At 45.2% G+C, this 23,692-nt stretch overlaps 2 protein-coding genes across 7 annotated transcripts in view; one reads left to right on the top strand and one right to left on the bottom strand.

Annotated features, from left to right (window-relative positions):
• Window positions 1-949: 949 nt before the first annotated feature.
• Window positions 950-10,945, bottom strand: LOC309857442 (thrombospondin type-1 domain-containing protein 1-like). The gene is given in 3 exon segments (XM_082750145.1): window positions 950-3,108; window positions 3,112-4,019; window positions 10,704-10,945. Coding segments are annotated over 3 exon segments (1,545 nt in total). The 5' UTR covers window positions 10,882-10,945; the 3' UTR covers window positions 950-2,649.
• Window positions 10,946-15,112: 4,167 nt separating this feature from the next.
• The window catches only part of LOC309857443 (mitochondrial ornithine transporter 1-like), a 30,574-nt gene continuing 21,994 nt past the window's right edge, over window positions 15,113-23,692 (top strand). For 2 of the 6 annotated variants that reach the window (XM_082750146.1, XM_082750147.1), the window contains exons 1-2: window positions 15,115-15,767; window positions 17,920-18,044. The gene's annotated coding sequence lies outside the window, so the exon portion shown is untranslated. Of the gene's footprint in view, window positions 15,768-17,919; window positions 18,215-23,692 lie in introns of all 6 variants that reach the window. The other 4 variants (XM_082750148.1, XM_082750149.1, XM_082750150.1 and 1 more) reach the window with 3 other exon arrangements.

The raw sequence follows: 23,692 nt of genomic DNA, 5'->3' as shown, positions 1-23,692 counted from the left end.
CTGCTTGTTGTGTCCCTCCCATTTGTGGTCTTGCCGGGAGTTTTGTTCCCAACCACATCTCTGCCTCTCCCACTCTTTTCAGTGAGGTCTCCCCCCTACCATTAACCATGGAAAGTCTATTCTACCAGTCTTTGGGGTTATTTTCTAGGTTAATTGCACTGATATGACAGTTATCTAGGTGTTTCTGTGGGATGAGGTGAACTCAGGACCCTTCTACTCTACCACCTTCCCTGAAGTCTGTTTGGTATTTTCATGAACACCGTGTTCATCCATGTTTATCCCATTTTCAGATAGTATCTTTATGACTCTTACTTTGAAATATTTATCAGGTGATTACTTATATCCATTTCATTAAGGTCTTTCCTGAGGTTTTTTCTTGTTCTTTCATTTGGAACACTTTACTCTGTAGGATATTATTTCTAATGAAGCTTATCACTTATCCACCAAGGAGAAGGCTGGAGCAACTACCTTTCTTGTTCTCAGAGACAAATTAGAATAACTGAATTGTAGTGATTGCCTGTTGATGAGAGCCACAGAAAACTGCTAGGTAGATGGTGAACAGGTTGTACACTGATATTAATTCACTGTTATACTAATTTAGATGCATGATATACTGGGGAAGAACATGATTTAATAGAAAATCTTTCCATTTGTAGCATTTTTCTCTAATTTTCACCTTCCTTGCAGCTGTTTTGGTCTTAGTCTGACACTGTAGGGAAATTCACTGTGAAGTGTGGAACAAGTGAGCATGTATCCTCTGTCCTCAAAAGTTCGCATGCAAGCTTGTGAACTTGGAAAGAGAACAAAGCTTTCTAATATGGTAAACCAAGAAAGTGTAGATTAAGAAGTCTGGTTTCCTCTTCTTCACATCAGCACATAACAGCTGTCAGATACCACTGAATAATCTACTCCTCCTGTTCCTGAAAGGTAGATAGTTATAATTAAGGCATTTCCCAAAGGAAGTATGTTTTAATTTTGAACAATGGCACAAATGAAGTGGTAATACAACAATATAAGAGAAACTTTAATAGGTATAGTATTTGCATTTATGATTCTTTTTTGTCCCGCTTAATTCCACTCTCTCCAGTGGTCTCTGAAACCTCACTAGCAGGCTCACATCCTGATAAACTCTAAAAGGAAGAAGAAAAACAATGTAAAAGGCAAGGTGGGTGTGGCAGCTAGAGAGGTCACGGTGAACAAAGAAGGAAAGGGCAGCTACCCAAGCACAGGCAGATAAGGCATTAGGTTCAAGAGCTGAAAGGAAGTATACCAGATTGAAGAGTGCTCACAGGGTACCTGACACCAGACTGCAAGGAAAGATCCCAGGCTTTAGGTCCTTGTTTAGCCCTCACTTCCAAATAAAGCAAGTTGCAAGACCAGTCCTAACATCCAGCAGCAGAAAGCTTCCTTCCTTCAGGAAAATCCAGTAAAGGCATCTTTCTGTGACTTCTTGCTAAAAGGGCCAGCTTTCTCCTGAAGTCCCTGCTGTTAGAGAAGACTTGTAAAGGCTGCGATGGCATTGTACAGAGGAAGAGGTTATTAGAATAAAAATGTGAGTCCATGTTCATCCAGATATCCCTGCAGGAGTTAATTCCCCTCCCTGAGTGTTAAATTCTTCACCTGGAAAATGTGGTAGGCACAAAGGAAAGCAAAAGATTTGTTTCTAAAGGAATTATTTTCTCTGTTCCTTCTTTACTTCATTCTTCCAATTTAAAAACTTAGCTCTAAAATCACAATCTGGTCTACCTGCTTTCCATACTTTCTGAGTAACAAGATAAAGTCATCTTTAGAAACATAAACACACTGGTTTCAATATGACACCCTCTAGGGTCTTGGCTGCCAGTCTGATCCAGGAATGCATAGTCAGCATCCTAATACCAGGCAGTGTCTTTGCCAGCATCCACTGTCCGTGTTCTATTTGATTCTCTCAGGAGATAATACTTTCCTTTCTAAAATGTACACTTTTTGCACCAAACAATTATGAGTATAGGGCTAGGTCTTCAGATGACTCACTACCTGAACAATCAGCTTCTTATTATTTCTCCAAAACTGAATTAACTCACATAATTTTGTGTCAAGGCATCAGAACTCCTTGTTGCATAAAAAAATTAGAAGATATCACCCAACTCTGGCATAAAAGTTCTCCTGGAATATAATCAGCCTTTCAGCTAAACATGAAAGCCATTCAGTACTGCCCATGTAGGAGTTAAATTCTTAAGTATTTATAACTTAGTAAATTATAATCCAGAGCTCTGTTGGCAAGTTAACTTTGTTCCAGCCCTTACTGTTGTGGAGACTCCCAAATTTACTTCATGTTGGACACTGCCAAGAAAGTGTTCAAAGCACTTCATGCTTAAAGTCACCTTTGCCCTCTTTCATACCCACATGAGAGACCGAGCCCTATTTCACTCTTGTTTAAATTTTATTATTGTACTTATTAGTAATAAACCAAGGGAACTGGGATAACAAAGGGAAAAGTTCAGGCTAAGTAACTTCTTCTTTATGAATTAAAACACATATGCACACTTGAGTTACCCCCCCCCCATGTACAAATAGCTACATAATATAGTCCATAGAACACTGTGAGCCACTGATACCAGGAGCCAGGCAAAGGCCCCCAGTTGTGTGAAGTCTCAGGCTGATCTGGGTCTAGATGACCAGCTTCTCCACGCTGAGTGTACTTGTGGTTTCATCCTCTTCGTTCGACCCAAAATAGCCCGGGAGGTCCAGCATCCTCTGCTCTGCCTCGGTAAGGCCGAATGACGTATTGTCATAGAAGGCGAACTCAGGCTGGGCTGGGAAGCTCTGACACTTGTCTTTCCTACACTGAGAAGGGCTCAGAGGGCTCACCCTCTGGTAGCTCTCTTTGGGGGCCGTGGGAGAAGGCTGCTTCCTCGAGACACTCCTGTGACTGGGGGACGGGCCCCTCCGGGCTCTGTGCGGCTCCGTTCTCTCACCGCTGGCCGTCAATCCTGCCTGGCAATCCCCCAGGTCTGGTTTCCTTGCGGGCTGCCCCAGGCTGTAGGATTTAGGGGGAGGACTTAATGGACTTCTGGTTGCACCTGCCCCGTGGAAATGGTCCGGTTTCTCAGGGGACGGGGCGGCTCCTCAACTCTGAGGCCGAGATCGCTCCTCCGCCTGGTCCCAGGTCCGCGTCCTGGAACCGTAGGCCGGGGCCTGCCGGGGGGTCAGGGTGGACATGCTCCGCTCCCGGAACGGCCGGGCCTGCCTGGCTTCGTGGAAGCTCGCGGTCCTCCTGAAGTGGGAGCCCCTGGGGTGGCTCCTCTCGGGCAGCGCCCCTCTGCCGCCCGCGTGCCTCAGGGCCGACTTGCGGATCACGGTCTGGCTGGGGCTGACCGCGCAGCTGGCGGCACAGACCCGGAGGTCCAGCCTGGAGGGGGGCCTGGCCGCCGCCTGCTGCTCCACAAACGGGGATTTGAGCCGGAACTTGTTGGCCGCGGCCTCCTCGGGGCCCTCCAGGTCCAAAGCGGGGCCGGTGGCCGCGTCGATGGCCGTGTCGGTCAGGGGACTCTGAGACACGTGGTACACCTTGGTGGTTTCCGTCAGGCCCTTCTTCTTCATCTCCTTGAGCTGCTGCTGGGCGAGGCGGTAGCTGAACAGCGGCGGGATGATCTTCTGCGCGCTGGACTGCACGCTCTCACTGCCCGAGGCGTCGTCCTCCGCGGACAGCGGCCCGCCGCGCCTGTAGGTCAGGGGGATGCCCGCGTCCCCGGGGCCCCCCGCCGGCCCGTCGCCCGCGTCCGAGAAGCTCCCGCGCTGCTCGCTCAGCTCGCAGATGTTCTCCTCGTCCGAGTTCTTCCGGAAGCTGGGGGAGTGGATGGAGCTGTGGCGAGCCGGGGTGCTGCATTTGGGGGCACGGCCGAACTTCCGCCACAGCGTGATGAGCACCGTGGCGACGATGATGAACAAGCACAGGGAAATGCCCGTGACCGTCACGACGTTGTTGGACTTCCCGGGGCCCTGGGGCTGAAGAGGAGATGCGCTGGATGGCTGGAGGGCTACGACGAGGAAAGAAAGAACAGATGGGTATTCTCTAGTAGGGCTCCCCTGCGTGGTTTTATGGCTGGGAGAGGCTGGCTCTGATGCTCTGGCAGTTCTAGAAAGAATAAACAGGGACTGGGATTTCTGGCCTTATGCAGGCGTCCCTGCTGGCAGCTTAAAGCAGACCAGAACACAGGACCCACAGAGAGGAGGTGAGCAGGTAAACCACCATCGGGGCGGGGTCGGGGGGGGACCCCTGGGCTCTCCAGCTCCTGCTGACAACGTGTCCCAAATGTTCCACCAAGCAGCAGCATAAGGAAAGTTTCCTGGTAAAATCAAGGTTTTTGCCTAAGATAAGGTAAACCTGGATAGCTTTAGTTCAATGTACTTTGAGATGCACAGCGGGAAATTCTACCAAGTATAAAACTTGACATGCAAAGTAATTCAGATAGGTTGTACCTAAATTTTATATCTTGGGAAATTAATAGGTGAAAATCAGTCTTTAGGTAATGTAATGCAACTCACATTTAATAACCAGGAACTGTATTTCCTGAGGGTTGAAGCGTCTGTTTCCCAGTCTGTTTCCAGCTGTCCAGTCCCCTTGCTTCCTTCTATGGGACCGTTGATTTGTTTTTTTTCTTCCCTGCTTTCTCCAACTGGCTTGTCCAGGGTCATCAAAATGTCTCATTAAGCCTCAAGATGCCACCCGGGATCCAGCCTGTCCTGCCACTGAAACACCTGGGAACCTGAGACCAGCTGATGCTACCACCCTCTCCTCTTTCCTCCTTGTCACTGTCCACCTTGCAAGCCCTTCCAGTCACCTGCCTGCACAGTTTTACCAGCACCAGTTCTCTGTGTCATGTCCATGACCATGACCTCCCATTGCCTACCCTCTTGGGTGGAAGCTGTGACACATACTTTGTTTCTAAGCAAACAGGACCAGCAGCTGGGACAGTTCCTCACTCTCCCCAGTCCTGATTGCCATTTTCAACTAACTCTTTCACCTCCATATAAAAACTCTTTTAATTAATCACTCTTAATTTTAATTAATTCTTTAAAAATCTATCTACCTGTCTATATATACTGACTGCATCTCCATGACTTACTTATTTTGTAACTATAAGTTTGTCCTTCCTAATCTTCTTTATTTTGCCCATCCTACCCACCTACTTCGTTCAGGCAACCACCAGTTTATTCTCTGTGTTTAAGAGTCTGTTTCTTATTTGTTTTGCTCTGTTTTTAGATTTCACAAATAAATGAAATTATATGGTATTTGTCTTTCTCTTTCTGACTTACTTCACTTCACATAATACCCTCTAGGTCCATCTATGTTGTTGCATATGACAAGGTCTCATCCTTTCTATGGCTGGGCAATATTCCATTGTCTATTTACACCATCTCTTCTTTATCCATTCAGCTATTGATGGGCACTTGGGTTGCTTCCATATCTTGGCTATTGTAAATGATGCTGCAATAAGCATAGGGGTGCATATATCTTTTAGGATTAGTGTTTTCATTTTGGAGGTAAACACCCAGTTGCAGATTACTAGATCATATGGTATTTCCATTTTTAACTTTCTGAAGAGCTTCCATACTCTTTTCTGCAGCGTTTGCACCAATTTACATTCCCACCAACAGTGCACAAGGGTTCTCCTTTCTCTACATCCTCACCAACACTTATAATTTCCTGCCTTTTTCATACTAGCCATTCTGACTACTGTGAGGTTGATATCTCATCGCCATTTTTATTTGCACTTCCCTGATGGTTAGTGATGCTGAACACCTTTGCATCGGCCTGTTGGCCATCTCTATGTCTTCTCTGGAAAACCATCTATTCATATCCTCCACCCATTTTTTAATTGGATTGCTTGTGTGGTGTTGAGTTGGAAAAGCTCTTTATATTTTTTGGATATTAACCCCTTACTGGACATATCATTTGCAAGTATCTTCTTCCAATCAGTAGGTTGCCCTTTTGTGTTGTTGGCGGTTTCCTCTGCTATGCAAAAACTTTTTATTTGGGTGCAGTCCCAATTGTTTATTTTTACATTCGTTTCCCTTGCCTGAGGAAAAATATATCCATAAATATGTCACTAAGGGTAATATCCAAGGTGTCTTCTACTCTTTTGATACCCGTGCCATCTACTCAAACCAGCCACCTACTCCCCTCTCAATACTGTCATCTCCCAACCTCATGGCAGCCATCAGTCTCTAGCACCCGGGTCTCAGTCTTCCTCATCATCCCCTAGCCGGGCCTACCTGTCCATCCAACATATCATACCTTCCCATTGTTTGCAACTGCTCCTCTTCCAAAATCTTAAACTTCATAGCTCACTTTTGAGCAGTATCCTCCTCTCTCACTTACTCATCCTTCTTACACTCACCCCACACTCATGATCCATCACGCAAACCATTCTCCTGCCAATAAGCTCAACCGTCTGACCTCTAGTACTGAGACATACCCCTTTCCCTGCTCTACACCAAAAGTCCATCCCTAGATTAACAAGACATGTGAATTATTAGCTGCTGCACCCAGGCCCTGAGACCTGGTGCAGAAAATAATACACCCATGCAGGCCAGGACCTCTATATACTGACAGCCCCCAAACCTGACCACCTGCAAATCTTTAAATGGGTTCCTAAGCAACTCGCTTCCATCCCCTACACGTTTTACCACTTTCCCCAAGCACTCTACCTACCCTCTTTCTCAGAATTCCACTGGATCACAAAAAAAAAAAAAAAAAAAAAAAACAGAAGCTCTCAGGCAAGTGTACCCCTCTCCTAGCTCCTTCTGCTGTCTTCTCCCCAATAAACTTAGGATCAGCCACACTTCTATTCACTTCTTTCTCTATGGAATTAGTGGGAGAAGTATCTTCCTACAAAGGCAAGTCTACCAAGTGCTCTCTAGGTCACCCTTCTCCAGGGGATCAATGCTCTGTACCAATGATCTCCAGCTTCTCCTCTATGCAGCTCCAGAGAAACATGTTCAAGCTCTTCTTACTTTAAAAAGAACTTTCTAGAACTCTCATATCTTGTTCCTGGTCTTCCTAGCCAAGCTTACAGAAAAAGGAGTCTGCATTTGCTGACTTACTGCTTCCACATCACCTCTGATTCCTGCAACCTGCCTCCAGGATTCCAGTGAAATGGCTTCTGCCAATGTCAGTAATCACCTAATAGCTAAATTCAAAGAAGTTTTGTCTGGGCATTCCTTGACCTCTGCAGTATAGGCTACTGCCCAACACTTTCTCTGACCTTTTCTCTTCTTGGTTTCAATTATACTGCTCCTTCAGAGAGAAGAACAGGAATTTTGGAGCAAGGAGATCTAGATCTCAACCTCGGCCCATTAGCTCTGCTCTCTCCACTGATGTCCTAACAACACCTTCACCTCCACATGCCCAAGACTCATCAATTTTCCCCCAGAATCTGTGCCTCATCCAATATATCCAATCTCAAGAAAATGGCACAAGTGTCCATGCAGTTGCCAGTACTAGAATCCTGGTTTTCACCTGTAATTCTTCCCTCTTCATCACTCAACATATCCAGAGTCTTTGAGTCCTTGTCTCCTCTGCATCCCTACGGCCATTCATTTTTCACCTGGGTTGCTGAAAAACTTAATGGCCTTGCTGCTGCCACTCCTAGCCCTTCCGATGTATTCTCCACACTACCCATGAGAGACATCCCTCTTAAATACAGGCCAAACCTTCAAGGCCCCTCAGGATCTGACTCCTGCCACCTGCAGGAGTTCATTTCTTACCACTACCTCCTGGCACACTATGCTCTAGACACATTAATTTCATTTCTCTGGGTCTCTTAATGTGCCATCTTCTTCTGTGCTTTTATCCATGGCTCCCTTTGCTGAAGTTCCCTTTCTCACTTAGCTCACTTAGGTGGCACCTATTCTGCTTTCACACTTAAGCTCAAATATCACCACCTCCAAGAAAGGAGGTGTTCCCAGCATGAATTTTCACCCCTGCAAGTTTCCCGAGCAAGCTGTGGATACCTTTCTCACTGCAGGCTCTACATTGTACTGTATATTATGCCTTTTTACATGCCTGCTGAGCAACTATGTCATAAGCACCTTCCAGACAGGAATATGTCTTATCTAGATATTCCTAGCCCCAGTCACAATAACTTATACACAGTTGGTATCCAATAAATGTTAGGTTAACTCATTGAAAAAGGGAATGGCCGCACTGGGGATAAAAATATATGTTTATAAAAAATAAAAAATTAAATTAAAAAAATGTATGAAAAAGGGAATGGCAAAATGGTCAATATCCCACCGGATGGAATGTGGGTGTAATGGCGATGGATTCTCCCACTCCTGTTTGAATAAGGTGGTCAAACTAACATAAAACTCGATGCAGACATTCTTTCAAAGACAAACAAAACTCCCAACTTGCAACTAAGTGAACACCATTGGATGGTGAAAGATTTGTTTCCTGACTTGTCACTTCTTCCATGTGCAGTGGTGTCTTATGTCCATGGGAAGCAGCAATGTACCTGTGCATGGTGGACCTCTTTACTCAGCTGTTAGCCTTCACTGTGGCTGGCTCCTCAAAAACATGGCTGGAGAAAAGACTGAGAGCTGCTGACCTTAGCCCTCTCTGCTTCATCGACTCCCTCCTTCACCTGAAGTAAAGGAGATTTCTTGATGCTAAGCAGCCTGAGAACAGATTTTAACATTTCCAAAAAGTGTGAAATATTTTAAATAGGGAGAAGAACACTTGGAAGAAATGATCATTTTTATCCACGTAAACATAACTCTAAGAACCACTTACATTAGAAGTAGGCATGCCTATAGCACTTAACCTTTTGCTAATTTATAATATATAACTTTCTAGTTCCCATTGAGTATTAAAGAATTAGGACATCAGAACATGAAATAATTTCACATATCCTCAAAAATTATTACTAATTCTAGGGTGTGGATGCTTCCAGAAAATTAAACTGGCCTGTGTAGAAAGGCAAGATATTTAAGATAGGTAGCTTAGTATGGGTCAGATCTAGTCTTCTGCTTTCTAGCTTGTTGATATTGGGCAGGTCAGTTACCCTCTCTATGCTACAGTGTCCCAAATAAGTGAGATAATGTATTTAAAGTGTTAGCACATAGCAGATGGTCAATAAAAGGTTGATATCATTGTCATTTCTAAAGATACAGTAGAAGTCAGTGACGATTGACCAAATTCGATTGCATTCGTTCATTCATTCATTATGGAACTCTAGATGGAATACCTTTTTAAAAAGATTTTATTCATTTTTGAGAGAGAGAGAGCTCAAATTGGGGCAGGGGATACAGAGGGAGAAGCAAACTCCCTGCTGACCAGGGAGCCCAATGTGGGACTCGATCCCAGGACCCTGAGATCAGAACTGGAGCTGAAGGCAGACAGTTAACCAACTGAGCCACTCAGGTGCCCTAGATGGAATACCTTAACACAACATGACATCCCAGAATTGAGAGGAATGGGTGTATTTGAAGGTAGTTATACCCAAGAAAGGAGCTGTGAAAGTGAGGGAGACTTCTGAATGAAGAGTAGATGGAGAAAAGAGCCTTAGAAAATAATATGACATATAACCAGAGGAACAAGAGATTCAGGGTGTGGTCAAGGGATTATGAAAGAAGCAGGACAGAGTGAGGGCTAGCAGAAGAGCCCAAGTCTGATGAAAAACAGAAGAAGGAACACCCTCGGGATGCTGGAATGAAGGGAACAAGGCCTACAGCACTGGCTGGAAAAATGAGCTAGAAAGAATGCACTTCCTAGGCCACAGGCAGGGACACTGGCCAAGATGTTGCTGCCAGGTAGTTTTGGCTAAAAGATGGTCTGAGATCCAAACACAAAAAAACATCTGACTCCTCAGACCCCAACGGACAAGGAACTAGGGACGGTTTTCTAACCTCGAATTGGAGAGCAGAAGAAGTGACAGAGGACTTTATCTAAGGGTCAGGAACAGAGCAAAGGCCAGCAAATTAACTGCAGGGACTGGCTATAGATCAGTTGGTGAGATGGTATGTGGGAAGAGCAAGGATTCTTATTACTGTGACCTGTAGCAGATGAATGGAATTCAACTCCATAAGCTGAAGCAAACCAAACGAAGCCATGTCAGCATCACATCTATAAACCATTTACATCAAATCCTCATGGAGCACCTACTGAGTGCCTTCAAGATGTTGAAAGGATGAAGGGAAGGCCACTTTCTAGGTGATGACAAGAAGAAATCTCCGCACCTTCTCCTCCCTAGGTAGGGGTAGTAAACATAGGGCCTTCAGAAGATAAGATGGCGTGACTTGCCCCATTTTGACAAATAACGGTCTACGTAGTCCCCTCAGGCTTCTCTGAGATGATATGTTCTTCTGCAACTTTGGTGGGGAGAAGTAAATGAAGGATAAATAAGAAAACAAAAAGAAAACCAAAAATATCTTAGGAAGAAATGATCATCCCCCTGCTTGTATTTTTAAAAATGTTTTCAGATGTCTGAATCTTTAATTTAGAGAATTTGCCTCTCATTGCCTTATCTTCCACATTGGTCAATCCCCTGTCATCTCACTGACGAGATACTCCCAGTCAGAGACACACTAATGAACACAGTCTTAGTAAAGCCAGGAGTACTAAGAGAGTGTCAGTGAATTCAGGTTGCTGATTTTCAGGCGGGCATAGATTCAACAGTCCCTCTGGGGAAAGAATCCCAAAGAAAGAAGGTACCTACCAGCACACTCCTCCAGGGAACACAGGTAGGTCTCCGAGGACATTCCAGGGCAGCCAGGTCTGGAGGGGAAGGAAGTCAGGCACACGTGGCGTCGCTCTCTGACACCATCCCCACACGTGGTACTACATTGGCTCCACGGCTGCCACAGTCCCCAAGTTTCTGCAAGGACATTAGCCATGCTTTTAATGCTAGTTCATTTGAGAATCAGGATTTAACTGCACTCAAATGAAGCAGCAAACTTAAATCTCAGGCCTTGAAGTCAGTAAATAAAAACATGCCCAAAGATGTGGAAAGCTGGAAAGAGTGTTTAATAAGCCTTAAAACAAAAGAAAGCTATATAATTTACAAAATGTTAACCTTTTTGGAACCTATCCTAGAGTAAAGCTCACAGGGCAACCAAATGGCCTGAAATGTTAGGAAAGTCAGGCTCCTCTAAGGAAAGACAGGATGCAAACCCAGCTTCTTTGGGTGGACACCAGGCCTCATACAAGCTGGTGAGAAGTCATCTAAAAATATAATGAACTGCTAGAATCCTGGTGTGGGCTAGCATGAGAAACAAAAGCCCTGGGAGCCACAAACCCAATGGGAATTTGTACCCACTTGCAGGCTCTTCTTCATGGATCTCACCAAATGCTCACAAGAAGGACTGAGGGTAGGTCCAAGACCAGAGAAAGCCTCTCTTGTGGTGGAGGTCTGAGGCTGGAAGGAGTGGAACTGTGGAAAACACACAAACCTTACCTGGATCCTTCTCCCCATCTGCTCTCCCAGCAAGAGCCTCAACCACTGGGAACAAAGCAGAAGCCCCGTCATTCTGAGAGCACCAGTTGAGATATAGTACTTCTAAGGAATGGAAAAAGAAGGAAATCCTTCACCCCTGGAAGGAGCAAAAAAATATACTGGGGCCAGACTTTTAGAGAGCTTCTATCACTGGAGAGGGGCAAGATCATCAAGAAGGCCCCATCTCTGAGACTCAGGGGCACAGCATTTGTCTAAGATGAACTAAGAATGAACTGGAACAAGAAAAGGCTCTCTAGCTCCCATCACCCAACCCCTAGCCTGCAGCATGCTAGTAATTTCCAAGTATCAATAACAACAACCTACTGCTAGGGCAAGGGCAAGAGTGACAGGTGAAAACCTCTCTTATGTGCAGGCTCAAGCCTAAACTGAGGGTGCAACAGAAGCATGGAGGAAAATCCTCTGGTAAGCCAACTCCTACTCTGACTGCAAAGCAACATTAGAAAATTCTAAACTCTGTCATTCCCCAAGGATGACAGAGCAACAGCAAAACCCCAACACAGCTTAATTCCTTAGTACATTGACCCAATCCCCACACTAAATGCCTAGCAAAAACAGGTGTATGCCCATTTCCTCACACAAATACTATTTATTGGTGTCTACAGTTCTAAATTAAAACATCCAATTTCAACCAAAAATTATGAGACAAAGAAGCAAGAAATAAAAGCTATCAAGAGATAAAGTAATCAAGAAACCTGGCTCTAATGTGACCCAGACATTGGAACTATCAGAGAGAGAAGTTCTGATAGCTATGATTAATATTAAAGACTTTAGTGGAAAAGGTTGGCAAGATGAACAGATGAAAAATTTCACTAGAGGGGCGCCTGGGTGGCTCAGTGACCTCTGCCTTCGGCTCAGGTCATGATCCCAGGGTCCTGGGATCGAGCCCCACATTGGGCTCTCTGCTCAGCAGAGAGCCTGCTTCCTCCTATCTCTCTCTCTCTCTGCCTGCTTCTCTGCCTACTTGTGATCTCTGTCTGTCAAATAAATAAATAAAATCTTTAAAAAAAATTTCACTAGAGATTTGTAAATTGAGAAGAGGATATGGAATGCTAGAAGTGAAAAACATGGTAACAAGGCTGAAGAATGCTTTCTCAGAGAATGTTCATCAGTAGACTCAATGCAGCTGAGGAAATAAAGAGTAAATTTGAATATAGATCCGTAGAAATGACTCAGACAGAGACACAGAACTCAAAAAGAAAGAGTGAATAGAAAAGATTACCCAAGAGCTGAGGGGCAATATCAAAGAGGCTATCATCCATGTCATTAGAATCCCAGAAGAAAAAAAGAGAATCAAATAATGACCAAGAATTCTCCTAAATTAATGAAAGATAGTAAGTTAAATCAAGATGCTCAGAAAACATCGGGTAGGATAAAAAAAAAAAAACAAATAAACAAAAAATTAATCATACTATATTTAAATAGTTAAAAACCAAACCCAGAAAACGTTGAAGGCTGTGGCAGGGAAGGAAGATGGAAGGTGGAAATACATTGCATGCAAAAGAATAAAGATTAGAAATCCAGTAGGCTTCTTGTCATGCAAGCCAAGGATGATGGAGTAATAACTCTAAAGTAATGAAAGAAAATAATGACCAAACCAGAATTCTATATCTAGTGAAAGTATCTTCCAAAAATTAAGGAGAAATTGACTTTTTAGAGAAACAAAAATGAATAAAATTAATTACTGGAGATGTTCACCAGAAGAAATGTTAAAAGAAAATCCTACAGGCAGAAGGAAGATGATACCAGAACAAAAACCCTGCATCTGTACAAAGAACTGAAAAGTGCTGGAAATGGCATTTATGAAGGTAAAGGTAAAATTCATTTTTTTCTTATTTTTAAATGCTCTAAAATAGAATTGCTAAAGAAAACTAGTATTATGTGTTCACAGCATATATAAAGTAAAATTTATGAGAACAATCACACAAAGAATGGGATTAATGAGTTAGAAATATACTGTTAATAAGGTCTTTATATGACATGTGAAGCAAAATATTATTGCTTAGATAGATCAAGAAAAGGTAGATTATTCAAAGGCTGATCAAGAAAAGTCAAAGATATATACTGCAAACTCTAGGACAACCACCTAAAAATATTTTAAGGTATAAGCCACTAAAAAATATATAAGGTATAAACCTTAAAATTGAATATTCAATTATTACTAAAGAAGGCAGAAACAAGAGGAAAAAGAAACAAAGAACAGATGAAATAGACATAAAACTACCCAGATAGTCAATAATATATTGTAATAGGATTGTATGGTGACAGACGGTGTTAAAAATTTGCACAAATGTTTCCTGGTTATTTGTGAGTTTACACATAAACTGAGGCTAAGGTTGTTGAGGAAATGTGAGGGAAAAAAGAAACGTAGCAGGAGTGGTGAGAGTCTGGAGCAGCTTTTGTGAGAGTAGGAGAAGGGACTCAAGGGAGACAACACAAAGAATAGGGTTGGCTGGCTGCCCTATGAGGGCGTGACAGTGACCTGGAGTAGAGCCTGCCCTCCCGATGGTGGTGGATGGCGCCAGCTGGCTCCCAGAGCAGCAGTGGCCCTTGGTGTGGATTGCCCCAGCAGGATCACGGAGATCAGAGGCCGTGATGCAGTTGCGGGAAGGCTGGGGTTTGAAAAGGTTAAATGGTTCACTAAAGGTCACCCAGATTTTTACATAAGCATCCTGGCTCCAACTCCTGTGCTCTTTCCAGTCTGTACCTGCAGACTGGCTCTGTCCTTAATAAGGTTTCCTTTAGTCTCAAGTTTCTAGCTTGCTAAAGCCACTGGACCAGGGGATACTGAAAGTCCTTGAGTCCTCTAGAATGTTGTAATGGTAGATTTTGCTCCTGAGTCTGCTTCCCACCAGTTAGGTCACAAGTCCCCTTGGGCAAGTATTTCAAACTCCCTGGCTTGTTTTCTGTAATTAAGTTTCAGAAATTTGACTTCTAAAGTGCTGATTTTGGGAACCTGGGTGGCTCAGTGGGTTAAGCCTCTGCCTTTGGCTCAGGTCATGGTCTCAGGGTCCTGGGATAGAGTCCCACATCCAGCTCTCCACTCAGCAGGGAGCCTGTCCCTGCCTCTCCCTACTTGTGATCTCTCTCGATGTGTCAAATAAACAAACAAAATCTTAAAAAAAAAAAATAAAGTTCTGATTTTGTGAAAAGTCAGTTTGTGCTGTTTTTCTGAGTGTCCCCATTTACCAGGAGCGCTGATGGCTTCACAGCGCCTCCTACCTATGGAAAGTCTGTTCAGTTGTACCTTCAAGTTAAGCACTTGCACTAACACAAGTCACGGGGTATATTTAAGTCTCCCCTCCCCCCATCACTTAAGTGATATTGTCAGTCATCCAACACCGCAATCAAACAGGGCAAAAACAAATTGTAAAAGGAAAAGATTGCACAGTTTAAGGAAGAAAATGCAATATAGAAAATGAAAATAAATGCATGAAGACTGAGCCAAAGAAATCCGAAGGCCACGACTGAGTTATATGGAGCAGCTAGCTGTCAGTAACAGACTCAGAGCTTTCCAGTTGAGTGGGTGTTAGCTCTCTGTCTTAGCGAACTGGAGAAAATTCCTTTACTGGCCATATACAAGATTCTTTGAATAGTGCTTTGAGAGCCACAGAGGTAGCCTATAACTCATTAGGAACTGAAAGATCAGAGAAGCCCGATTTAGAGCCAGTTTTCATCGGTGGGTGGGACCTTCTCCAATGTCCTAGGCGAGGATGGATTTCCTTGAGGTAGGCAAAATAGGGAACGTTTGTTTTGTGGGGTTTTTTCTCTGGCAATAAGCGAATATATTTTTCATCACCACGCCTCCCGTACTTCTGTAGCCAAATATAAAATAGAGACCTTGAGTCCCAGCACGGTTCACCAGCCCAAAGACTTCAGTAGGTCCTTCCAACACCCCCAACCCCGCCCTGAGTTCCAGCTGGGGTCGAGCCTCTCCGGAGTCCTCCGGGAACCTGGACGAAGGGAAGCAACTCCGGGGGCCCGGGCTCCCTGTCCTCCAGGTCCTCCAGCTCGCGGGCGCGCGGGCCGGGGGTCCCGTGACCTGCGCGGGGCCGAGTGCGCCGCCTAAGCCGAGGACTTCCGCTTCCCCGCGCCGGCCCCGCGCTGCCAGCCCCCGGCCGCAGGGGAGCTCCGGGCCCCGGGGGCCGCCGCCCTTTGCGCTCCCCCGCGGGTGGGCGGGGCGGAGGGCCGGCCCGCGGCGGACGCGGGTGTTAAGCGGCTGCCCCGGCGGCGCAGCCAGAGCAGCACGCGCGGCCAACTGTCCTGGCGGTGAGCGCAGCACCACAACCGCCGCTCCGGGGGCGGCCGGAGGGAGCGGGGCGCGAGCGGGCCTATGCGGGGGGGCGGGGCAACCTTACCGGGCAGCCGGCGGGCTTCTGGGGTCCGCGGCCCGCGCGCCGTCCACGCGCCCAGGTCGTTAGGGGCGCCGAGGGCCGGGGCTCGCCGGACACTCCGGGGCTCCGCGGCCTCCTTTCCGTAGAGTCACCTGCCGGGAAGGGTGTCCTCTTTGCCCCGCGGAGTGTCATCAGGCCTCTGGGCACCGCGCCGCCCGTGCCCGGGCCCGAGTGGGGGCGGTTATGAATGGGAGACTCTTGCAGGTTGTTGGGCTGGAGTCCGAGGACGAGAAAGCGGGAAGCAGTCTCCCTCGCGGGTCCTGTGCCCCCGGGATCCGGAGCCTCGGAGCGCGATTGCCTGGCCGGCGTGTTAGCGGGCAGACGGGCCGGCATCGCAGCGCCTTGGGTCCGGCTCTAGTCCTGGGCGGAGGGCGGCCGGGCTCGCTTGAGCCTGTGCTGCAGTCTTCTCACGCTTGGTGTTGGGCGGTGGAGCAGGGGGCCTCAGAGCGTTCTCCCAGGCGAGAGACTCATTTCCCCCCAGAACAGAAGGCTGTGTGGCTGGCGATGTTGTTTCTCTCTCCTGGAGTCGGACCCACCTGTGCTTGCAGGAGAGGTAAAGGGGCGCGAAAAGGATTCAGCTTTTTAACTGGCTCAAGACTGAGTTTTAACGTTTGCTGACCAGTCTTGCCTCCCCCAAACCGAATGTATTTTTCCAGACTTCTTGAAGCCACCTTCTTAAACACACAATAATTTGAGTCAGTTGCTGAGTTAATCTGTTAGTTCACATCACTGTTTATTTAGTGTTTTAGCAATTCTATGAGTCTCTACTTGTGGGATTTGATGCGTTTAAGTTTGACTTACCAGAGGGGGTTAAATTCACAGCGATGACACATAGTAGGATCTGTGCCTTTCTTATAAACTAAGAAATGTTGGCACCCCAAGAATTCAACCGACAGAGAAGCCACATGGGTTAGGCCCTGTGTGACTCTCCCCGCTTGCCTTCAATTTTCCTTGAAAATGCAGGGTTCGGTGCTTGTTTTTTGCATTTCTTTTTGGTCAGGTTGGAATACTCTGGAATTAAGCATTGCTCGGTAGGCACAGACCCAAAAGGCAAGACTTGAGTCCTCTGACTACTTGTATGACCTTGGAAAAGCTTTTGCTTTGTGGCCTCAGTTTTCCATCTGGAAAAGGAAGAGATTGGATTAAGACCCTCATAGCCTTCTCTAGGTACAGGATGGCCACAACCTCGTCAACTGTAGTTACTGATACTGCCTCTCCTGTCCTATCAATACCGTAAAATGCATGTCTTGTCTGTTTCACTTAGTTGCTTTTTCAAGTCCAGTACTATGCTTTTGTGGTTGCTGGTTTTAAATTTTTTTTTTTTTTTGCAAAGAAGGAAGATTCTTGGTGTCTGATCATTCACAACAGGCGTCAAGTGGTTAAAAAAGACTTCTTAGTGGATAAAATGATTTTCCGCTGTTGTTTAGGTCCACGTTGGCATTCATTAATAACTCAGCTGGCCCACCACCCTCCAAGAGGTGGCCTGGTGGGAGCACAAAGGTCTTTAGTGTGATGAATAAAAATTGTTCTTTGGTATTGACGGATAAGTCACTTATTTAGTTTGAAAACCACACAGAATAGGTTGCTGAATTGATTATCTTGATATTAGTGTTAATGAGCCACCTTTCCTTTTTAATAAAAATCTGTATTTTTATATTTTTAAAGCCAATTTCTCTGTTAGTTGATTTTTGTCTAACAAGAGGAGTAGACTCTAGTTTTGCCAAACTTTTTAAGCTCTAGCCCAAACATGCTGAAACATGCATGAAAATTTCATGGGGACATGGTGGGCGAGTAGAAGGCAGGCCAATTGCTAAGCTGCACTGATACCTTGACTGCCTTTTTCTTTCTTCCTTCCTTCCTTCCTTCCTTCCTTCCTTTTTTTTTTTCTTTTCTTTCTTTTTTTTTTTTTTTTCAAAAGGGAGAACTGATCTCCCAGCTCTCAGAGGTTGAGGTCCCAGTAAGCAGGCAGCAGTTCTAGAGAAAGACTGCAGAGGCTTCACTGATGGTGAGCTCTGGTCTCCTTTCAGGGATATGAGACACCTGTCATAAGCTCTGGAGAGTTGCCTTCCACAGAGACCAGCAGAGGAGTGGGCCAACATGAAGTCCAGTCCTGCCATCCAAGCTGCCATTGACCTCACAGCGGGGGCTGCAGGTAATTCCAGGGGAAACCCATCCTCTAGTCTTGGAGTACCTGCTACAAGTGGGATCCAATGAAGGGGTGGTGAAAATACTGCTTTTGCAACTCCCAGAAGCAACATGCTTTCTCCTTGGAGGGAATCCATGTAATCGAAGAGTAATATCGTCTTCTAAGAACGGCAGAAGGTAGAGCAGTTCCCTTACAATAAAACTCTGAGTGTGGGTGCAGGGTGGGAATGTCCTCAGTTCACAGCTGGAAAACCTCACAGCTCAGAGTTGAAGTCCTTTGTCCATTGTCACACAGCTGGCATGTGCAGGTGACGTGGGATTTCACTCTAAGCCTGGCAGTCTTCAGAGCCCTTGTAGTCCAGAATCCTACTATGCCGTCTGTCCAGGGAAGTCCTACTTACTATCCTTATTGCTGCCAAGGAAAGAAAGGAGGACACTCTTTAGAAATGTCTTTGGTAACTGAGGCTGATTTTTGATGGTTTCTAAAGCCCTAAAAAGAAAAGAGAGGCCCTCAGATTTGCCAGAGAAGAGTGGGCTGGGCAGGGGTTGAGCCCCAGGGCAGACTATGGCCTCAAAAGGCACAGGTAAATACTCCTGGGCAGTGCTTGCAACACACAGGCCAGTCTTTAGAAATATCACCTTTACTCAGCCTGAGAGCAGTAATTGGAAGTCTGTGCGTGGTGACTTGGTTCTCTAGGTTCCTGTGTTATTTTAGCGCCAGAGGAGTGCTGGGATGCTCCTATTTCCCAGATGAAACCCCTGGTTTACCCTTGCCCCTTACACTGATTCCCTTTTTTAAGAAGAAAAAAATTTTTTTATTAACATATAATGCATTATCAGCCCCAGGGGTACAGGTCTGTGAATCGCCAGGTTCTTACACTGATTCTTATAAGGGCCTCAGCTCCTGGGAGTGGAGAGGCCAGAGGGGTGAGTTGCCTTTTCTCCTCTTATCCAGTGGGTCCTCCCGGGTCAACAGATCAGGTGCAGCCAAGGGCCACCCTGGTCATCCCATCATTCCCTTAACTGTGAAAAAGAAGTTACAGTTTAGAGAACAAAGTATTTTCTCCTGAACCAAAGGTCGATGGAGGTAGGCTAATTGAGAAAGGCTATAGACCGAGCATTACAGACTGATAAGAAGTACAGGCACCAGCTCCCGGTTTAGAGACCACAGGAGTGTCCTGGCACAGGAGGAGGGGAAACTAAGCGTGGCCTAGGTGTCCACTGGCTTCTTGCCTGCTGAAGGCCTTGGGTCAGTCCGTACCAGCTGCAGCTGGTAACCCATGGTCCAACCAATGGCCCCATTCACCACTCCCACCCCCATGCCAACCCCCAGGCCACATTAGGATGACCCTGACCATGGGAACAGTGGACCCATTTGCCTGCCTCTGGCACCCTCTTAACGGTCCTGCAAATGCTCTGGGCTCAGTTTTTGTCTCCACCTTAGGGTGGTATTTAACCACAGGAGAGATCCTTAGCTTTTGGAATTAAGTGTCTGTCAGTCTGCCAAAGACGTAGAATCTGATGTGATCGAATTTTCTTTTTCCTGGAAAGGCATTTCTGTGTGGACAGGTATTTGGGTGTGACTTATGTGCTTTATAGTAAATTTTAAAGATACAGATAGCAGTTGTATTGTTGGGAGTCTGGTGTGTAAGGCATTGGGGCATGTTTTTTTAAAATATTACCATGTTTTGGGCCCATCTACATATGGCCTTTAATTCTCCTGATAAGTAGTTGGGATTTCTTCCTGCCCTGGTCTCAGGGGGTCACCCGTCACTGATGTAGCATGGCCCTGCAGCATCTGACTTTGGGGGACAACAGGCTCCTTGGCAGGGGTCCGTGCCAGGTGGACCTGGCAGGTGAGGGGTGAGAGGTGAGGGACTCGTTGGCTGGCAGGGGAGGCTTGTGTTCGTGACCTGAGAACTTCTACTGGGAGGCGCTTGGCATGCAAACGGGAAGCCAGAGCCCCCTTTGGATGGGTGGCAGTCCCCCAGTGTGGAGCTAGGAGGGCCTGCAGAGACCTTTGGCTCTGATGCTCACTGTATAGTGTAAAGGACACCCTGAGAGGCCGAGTGTATTTGCCCATGATTGTGCAGCTAGATGGTGTCCAGAGACAGGGCTAGGACGTTGGTTCCTTGGTTCCTTGACTGGTGCTGTTGTTTGGGTCTTTGTTTTAAAACTCCATAATGGTGGCTCCGTTGCTCAGGGGTTAGAGCACTGGTCTCGTAAAACTCCATAATGGGCAATGGCCCTCCTGGGGGTGGAGGTTAATTAATCTCAAGCCTCTGCTGCCAGCTGTCTGGATTGGGACATTGGGCCATCGTGGACTGAGGTGATCTCGGTGTAGTATACACATGTTATTTTCCGTGTCCCTCCTTTTCTTTGAAATAGACTTCCCCTGTCCAGCAGGTTTTAGGTCCAGTTCATCTGCTATAAAATGCTGGGAAGCTGGCACTGCCTGTCTGCTAGTGTAGGAGAAATTCCAGAAATTCCAAGCAGCTAGAATGGGGGAGGATTTGAAGAAGATAGGTCACTGTATAATGTTGAAATGAGACAGTGTGGAGCTCAAAAGTTAAATTTCTTCATGAGGAATCTTGGTCTCCCTTTAAAATATGGTAGGTTTTTTTTCTTCTTTCTTTTTTAAAAAATTTTTTAAATACAGTAGTATTTTGACCACTATAACTCGCTCCCCGTTTTGACTTTGTTGCTGTATGCCTTAACTAGCCTAGCTTCTCAATGTGACCTAGACCATTGATGTTTATTCTCTCGTGCCAAAATTCATGATTCTCTTGGCCATCTGGATGTCTTCTTTGGAAAAATGTCTATTCAGGTTTTCTGCCCATTTTTAAATCACAATGTTGAGTTATTTGTTGTTATTGTTGTATTGTGGTGTTGACTTACAGAAGTTCCTTATATGTATTGAATATTAACCCCTGGTCAGATGCATCATCTGCAAATATCGTCTCCTGATGCATCATTTGGAAATATCCCCTCCCATTCAGTAGGTTGTCTTTTTGTTTTGTTGATGGTTTCATTCACTCTGCAGAAGAGTTTTATTTTAGTGTAGTCCCAATAGTTTGCTTTTTTTCCCCCCTCACTTCAGGAGACCTATCTAGAAAACCGTTGCTAGGCCAGTGTCAGAAGTCTTACTGCCTATGTTTTCTTCAGTTTTATGGTTTAATGTTTGTGTTATGATCAGTTTTATGCAGTTTTATGGTTTCAGATCTCACATTTAGATCTTCAATCCATTTTGAGTTTATTTTTGTGGATGGTGGAAAAAAGTTTCATTCTTTTGAGTGTAGCTGTGCTGTTTTCCCAATACCATTTATAGAGGAGACTTTCTTTTCCATCATTGCATATGGCTGCTGCTTCTCTTGTGGAATAATTGACTCTATAAGTGTGGGTTTATTTCTGAAACTTTTTAGTTATTTGTTTTTAAAGATTTTATTTATTTATTTGACAGAGATCACAAGTAGGCAGAAAAGCAGGTAGAGAGAGAGGGAAACAGGCTCCCTGCTGAGCCGAGAGCCCGATGCGGGGCTTGATCCTGGGACCCTGGGATCATGACCTGAGCCAAAGGCAGAGGCTTAACCCACTGAGCCACCCAGGCATCCCTGAAAAATTTTTTTAAAAGATTTTATTTATTTGATAGAGAGAGAGAGAGAGAGAACACAAGCAGTGGGGAGTGGCAGGCAGAGGGAGAGTAGAGGCAGGCTCCTCACAGAACATAGGAAGCCTGATATGGGACTGGATCCCAGGATCCCGGGACCATAATCTGCAATCACCCAACAAACTGAGATACCCAGTGCCCAGTGTGAGTTTATTTCTGGGCCTCAATCCTGTTCTTTTGATTTATGTGTCTCTTTCTGTGGCAGTACTGTACTATTTTGATTACTACTGCTTCGTGGTGGTTTTTTTTGGGGGGGGGAGAAGGAAAAGGTTTAATATAAAGATTTAAGATTCACATCAATATAAATGATAAAGTTACCTTTCTCTTGATAAGAGCTCAACTTTTGCCTTTCTCGTTTTAACGTTTCTTGCCATATTTTTCCCTGTGTTTTTCTGTTACTTTCACCCCATCTCCTCCTGTCTATGATCGTATTGACGGATTCCCTCCATCTCCGCAGTAGTTTACACTCAATCTTTAGCAAAAGGCCAAGAGGTGATCCCCAGTAGTTTAGAAACTAGACTTGTACATAAGCTACAATGATTAAATTCATTTTAACACACTCTTTAACTTTACTAACATCTAGGTAGTATCCGTAACCTTCTTTTCCTATATTCCCCAAGAGCACTGTTAGCTGTTCATCTTCCTGAGTAGAAATGTGGCATTTTATTTTCCTGTTTTCCTTTTTTGATGTGGGAGAAAGATAATCTACATTTTGTGTATGTGTTTATAGTCACCCTAGATTGCTAAAGTATATCCTCCAGTGATTCTTTCAAAGAGGGTATGCAAGAAACAAACTGAATTCTTTCATATCCAAAAATGTCTTTGTTTTCCTTCAAAATAAAATGCCACTTTGGATGGATGTAGTATTCGAGGTTTACATGTTTTCCCCTGCAGAAATTTTATGTTACTGCCCCATTTCCTTCTAGCATCCAGAGTGTCCAGTAAGTCTGCTGTCAGTCTGATTCTTGTTCCTTTGTAGGTTCACGCTCCTCTTTCTGGAAGACTTTATGATTTTTTTTTTAACTTTTTATTTTTTATAAACATATATTTTTATCCCCAGGGGTACAGGTCTGTGAATCACCAGGTTTACACACTTCACAGCACTCACCAAAGCACATACCCTCCCCAATGTCCATAATCCCACCCCCTTCTCCCAAACCCCCTCCCCCCAGCAACCCTCAGTTTGTTTTGTGAGATTAAGAGTCACTTATGGTTTGTCTCCCTCCCAATCCCATCTTGTTTCATTTATTCTTCTCCTACCCACTTAAGCCTCCATGTTGCATCACCACTTCCTCATATCAGGGAGATCATATGATAGTTGTCTTTCTCTGCTTGACTTATTTCGCTAAGCATGATACGCTCTAGTTCCATCCATGTTGTCGCAAATGGCAAGATTTCATTTCTTTTGATGGCTGCATAGTATTCCATTGTGTATATATACCACATCTTCTTGATCCATTCATCTGTGGATGGACATCTAGGTTCTTTCCATAGTTTGGCTACTGTGGACATTGCTGCTATAAACATTCGGGTGCACGTGCCCCTTTGGATCACTACATTTGTATCTTTAGGGTAAATACCCAATAGTGCAATTGCTGGGTCATAGGGCAGTTCTATTTTCAACATTTTGAGGAACCTCCATGCTGTTTTCCAGAGTGGCTGCACCAGCTTGCATTCCCACCAACAGTGTAGGAGGGTTCCCCTTTCTCCGCATCCTCGCCAGCATCTGTCATTTCCTGACTTGTTGATTTTAGCCATTCTGACTGGTGTGAGGTGATATCTCATTGTGGTTTTGATTTGTATTTCCCTGATGCCGAGTGATATGGAGCACTTTGTCATGTGTCTGTTGGCCCTCTGGATGTCTTCTTTGCAGAAATGTCTGTTCATGTCCTCTGCCCATTTCTTGATTGGATTATTTGTTCTTTGGGTGTTGAGTTTGCTAAGTTCTTTATAGATTCTGGACACTAGTCCTTTATCTGATATGTCAT

Source organism: Mustela nivalis (genome assembly GCF_964662115.1).
Source record: "Mustela nivalis genome assembly, contig: HAP1_SCAFFOLD_712, whole genome shotgun sequence".
Taxonomy (NCBI): domain Eukaryota; kingdom Metazoa; phylum Chordata; class Mammalia; order Carnivora; family Mustelidae; genus Mustela; species Mustela nivalis.
Note: the sequence above shows the minus strand (reverse complement) of the source record. Positions and strands in the feature narration are given on the sequence as shown.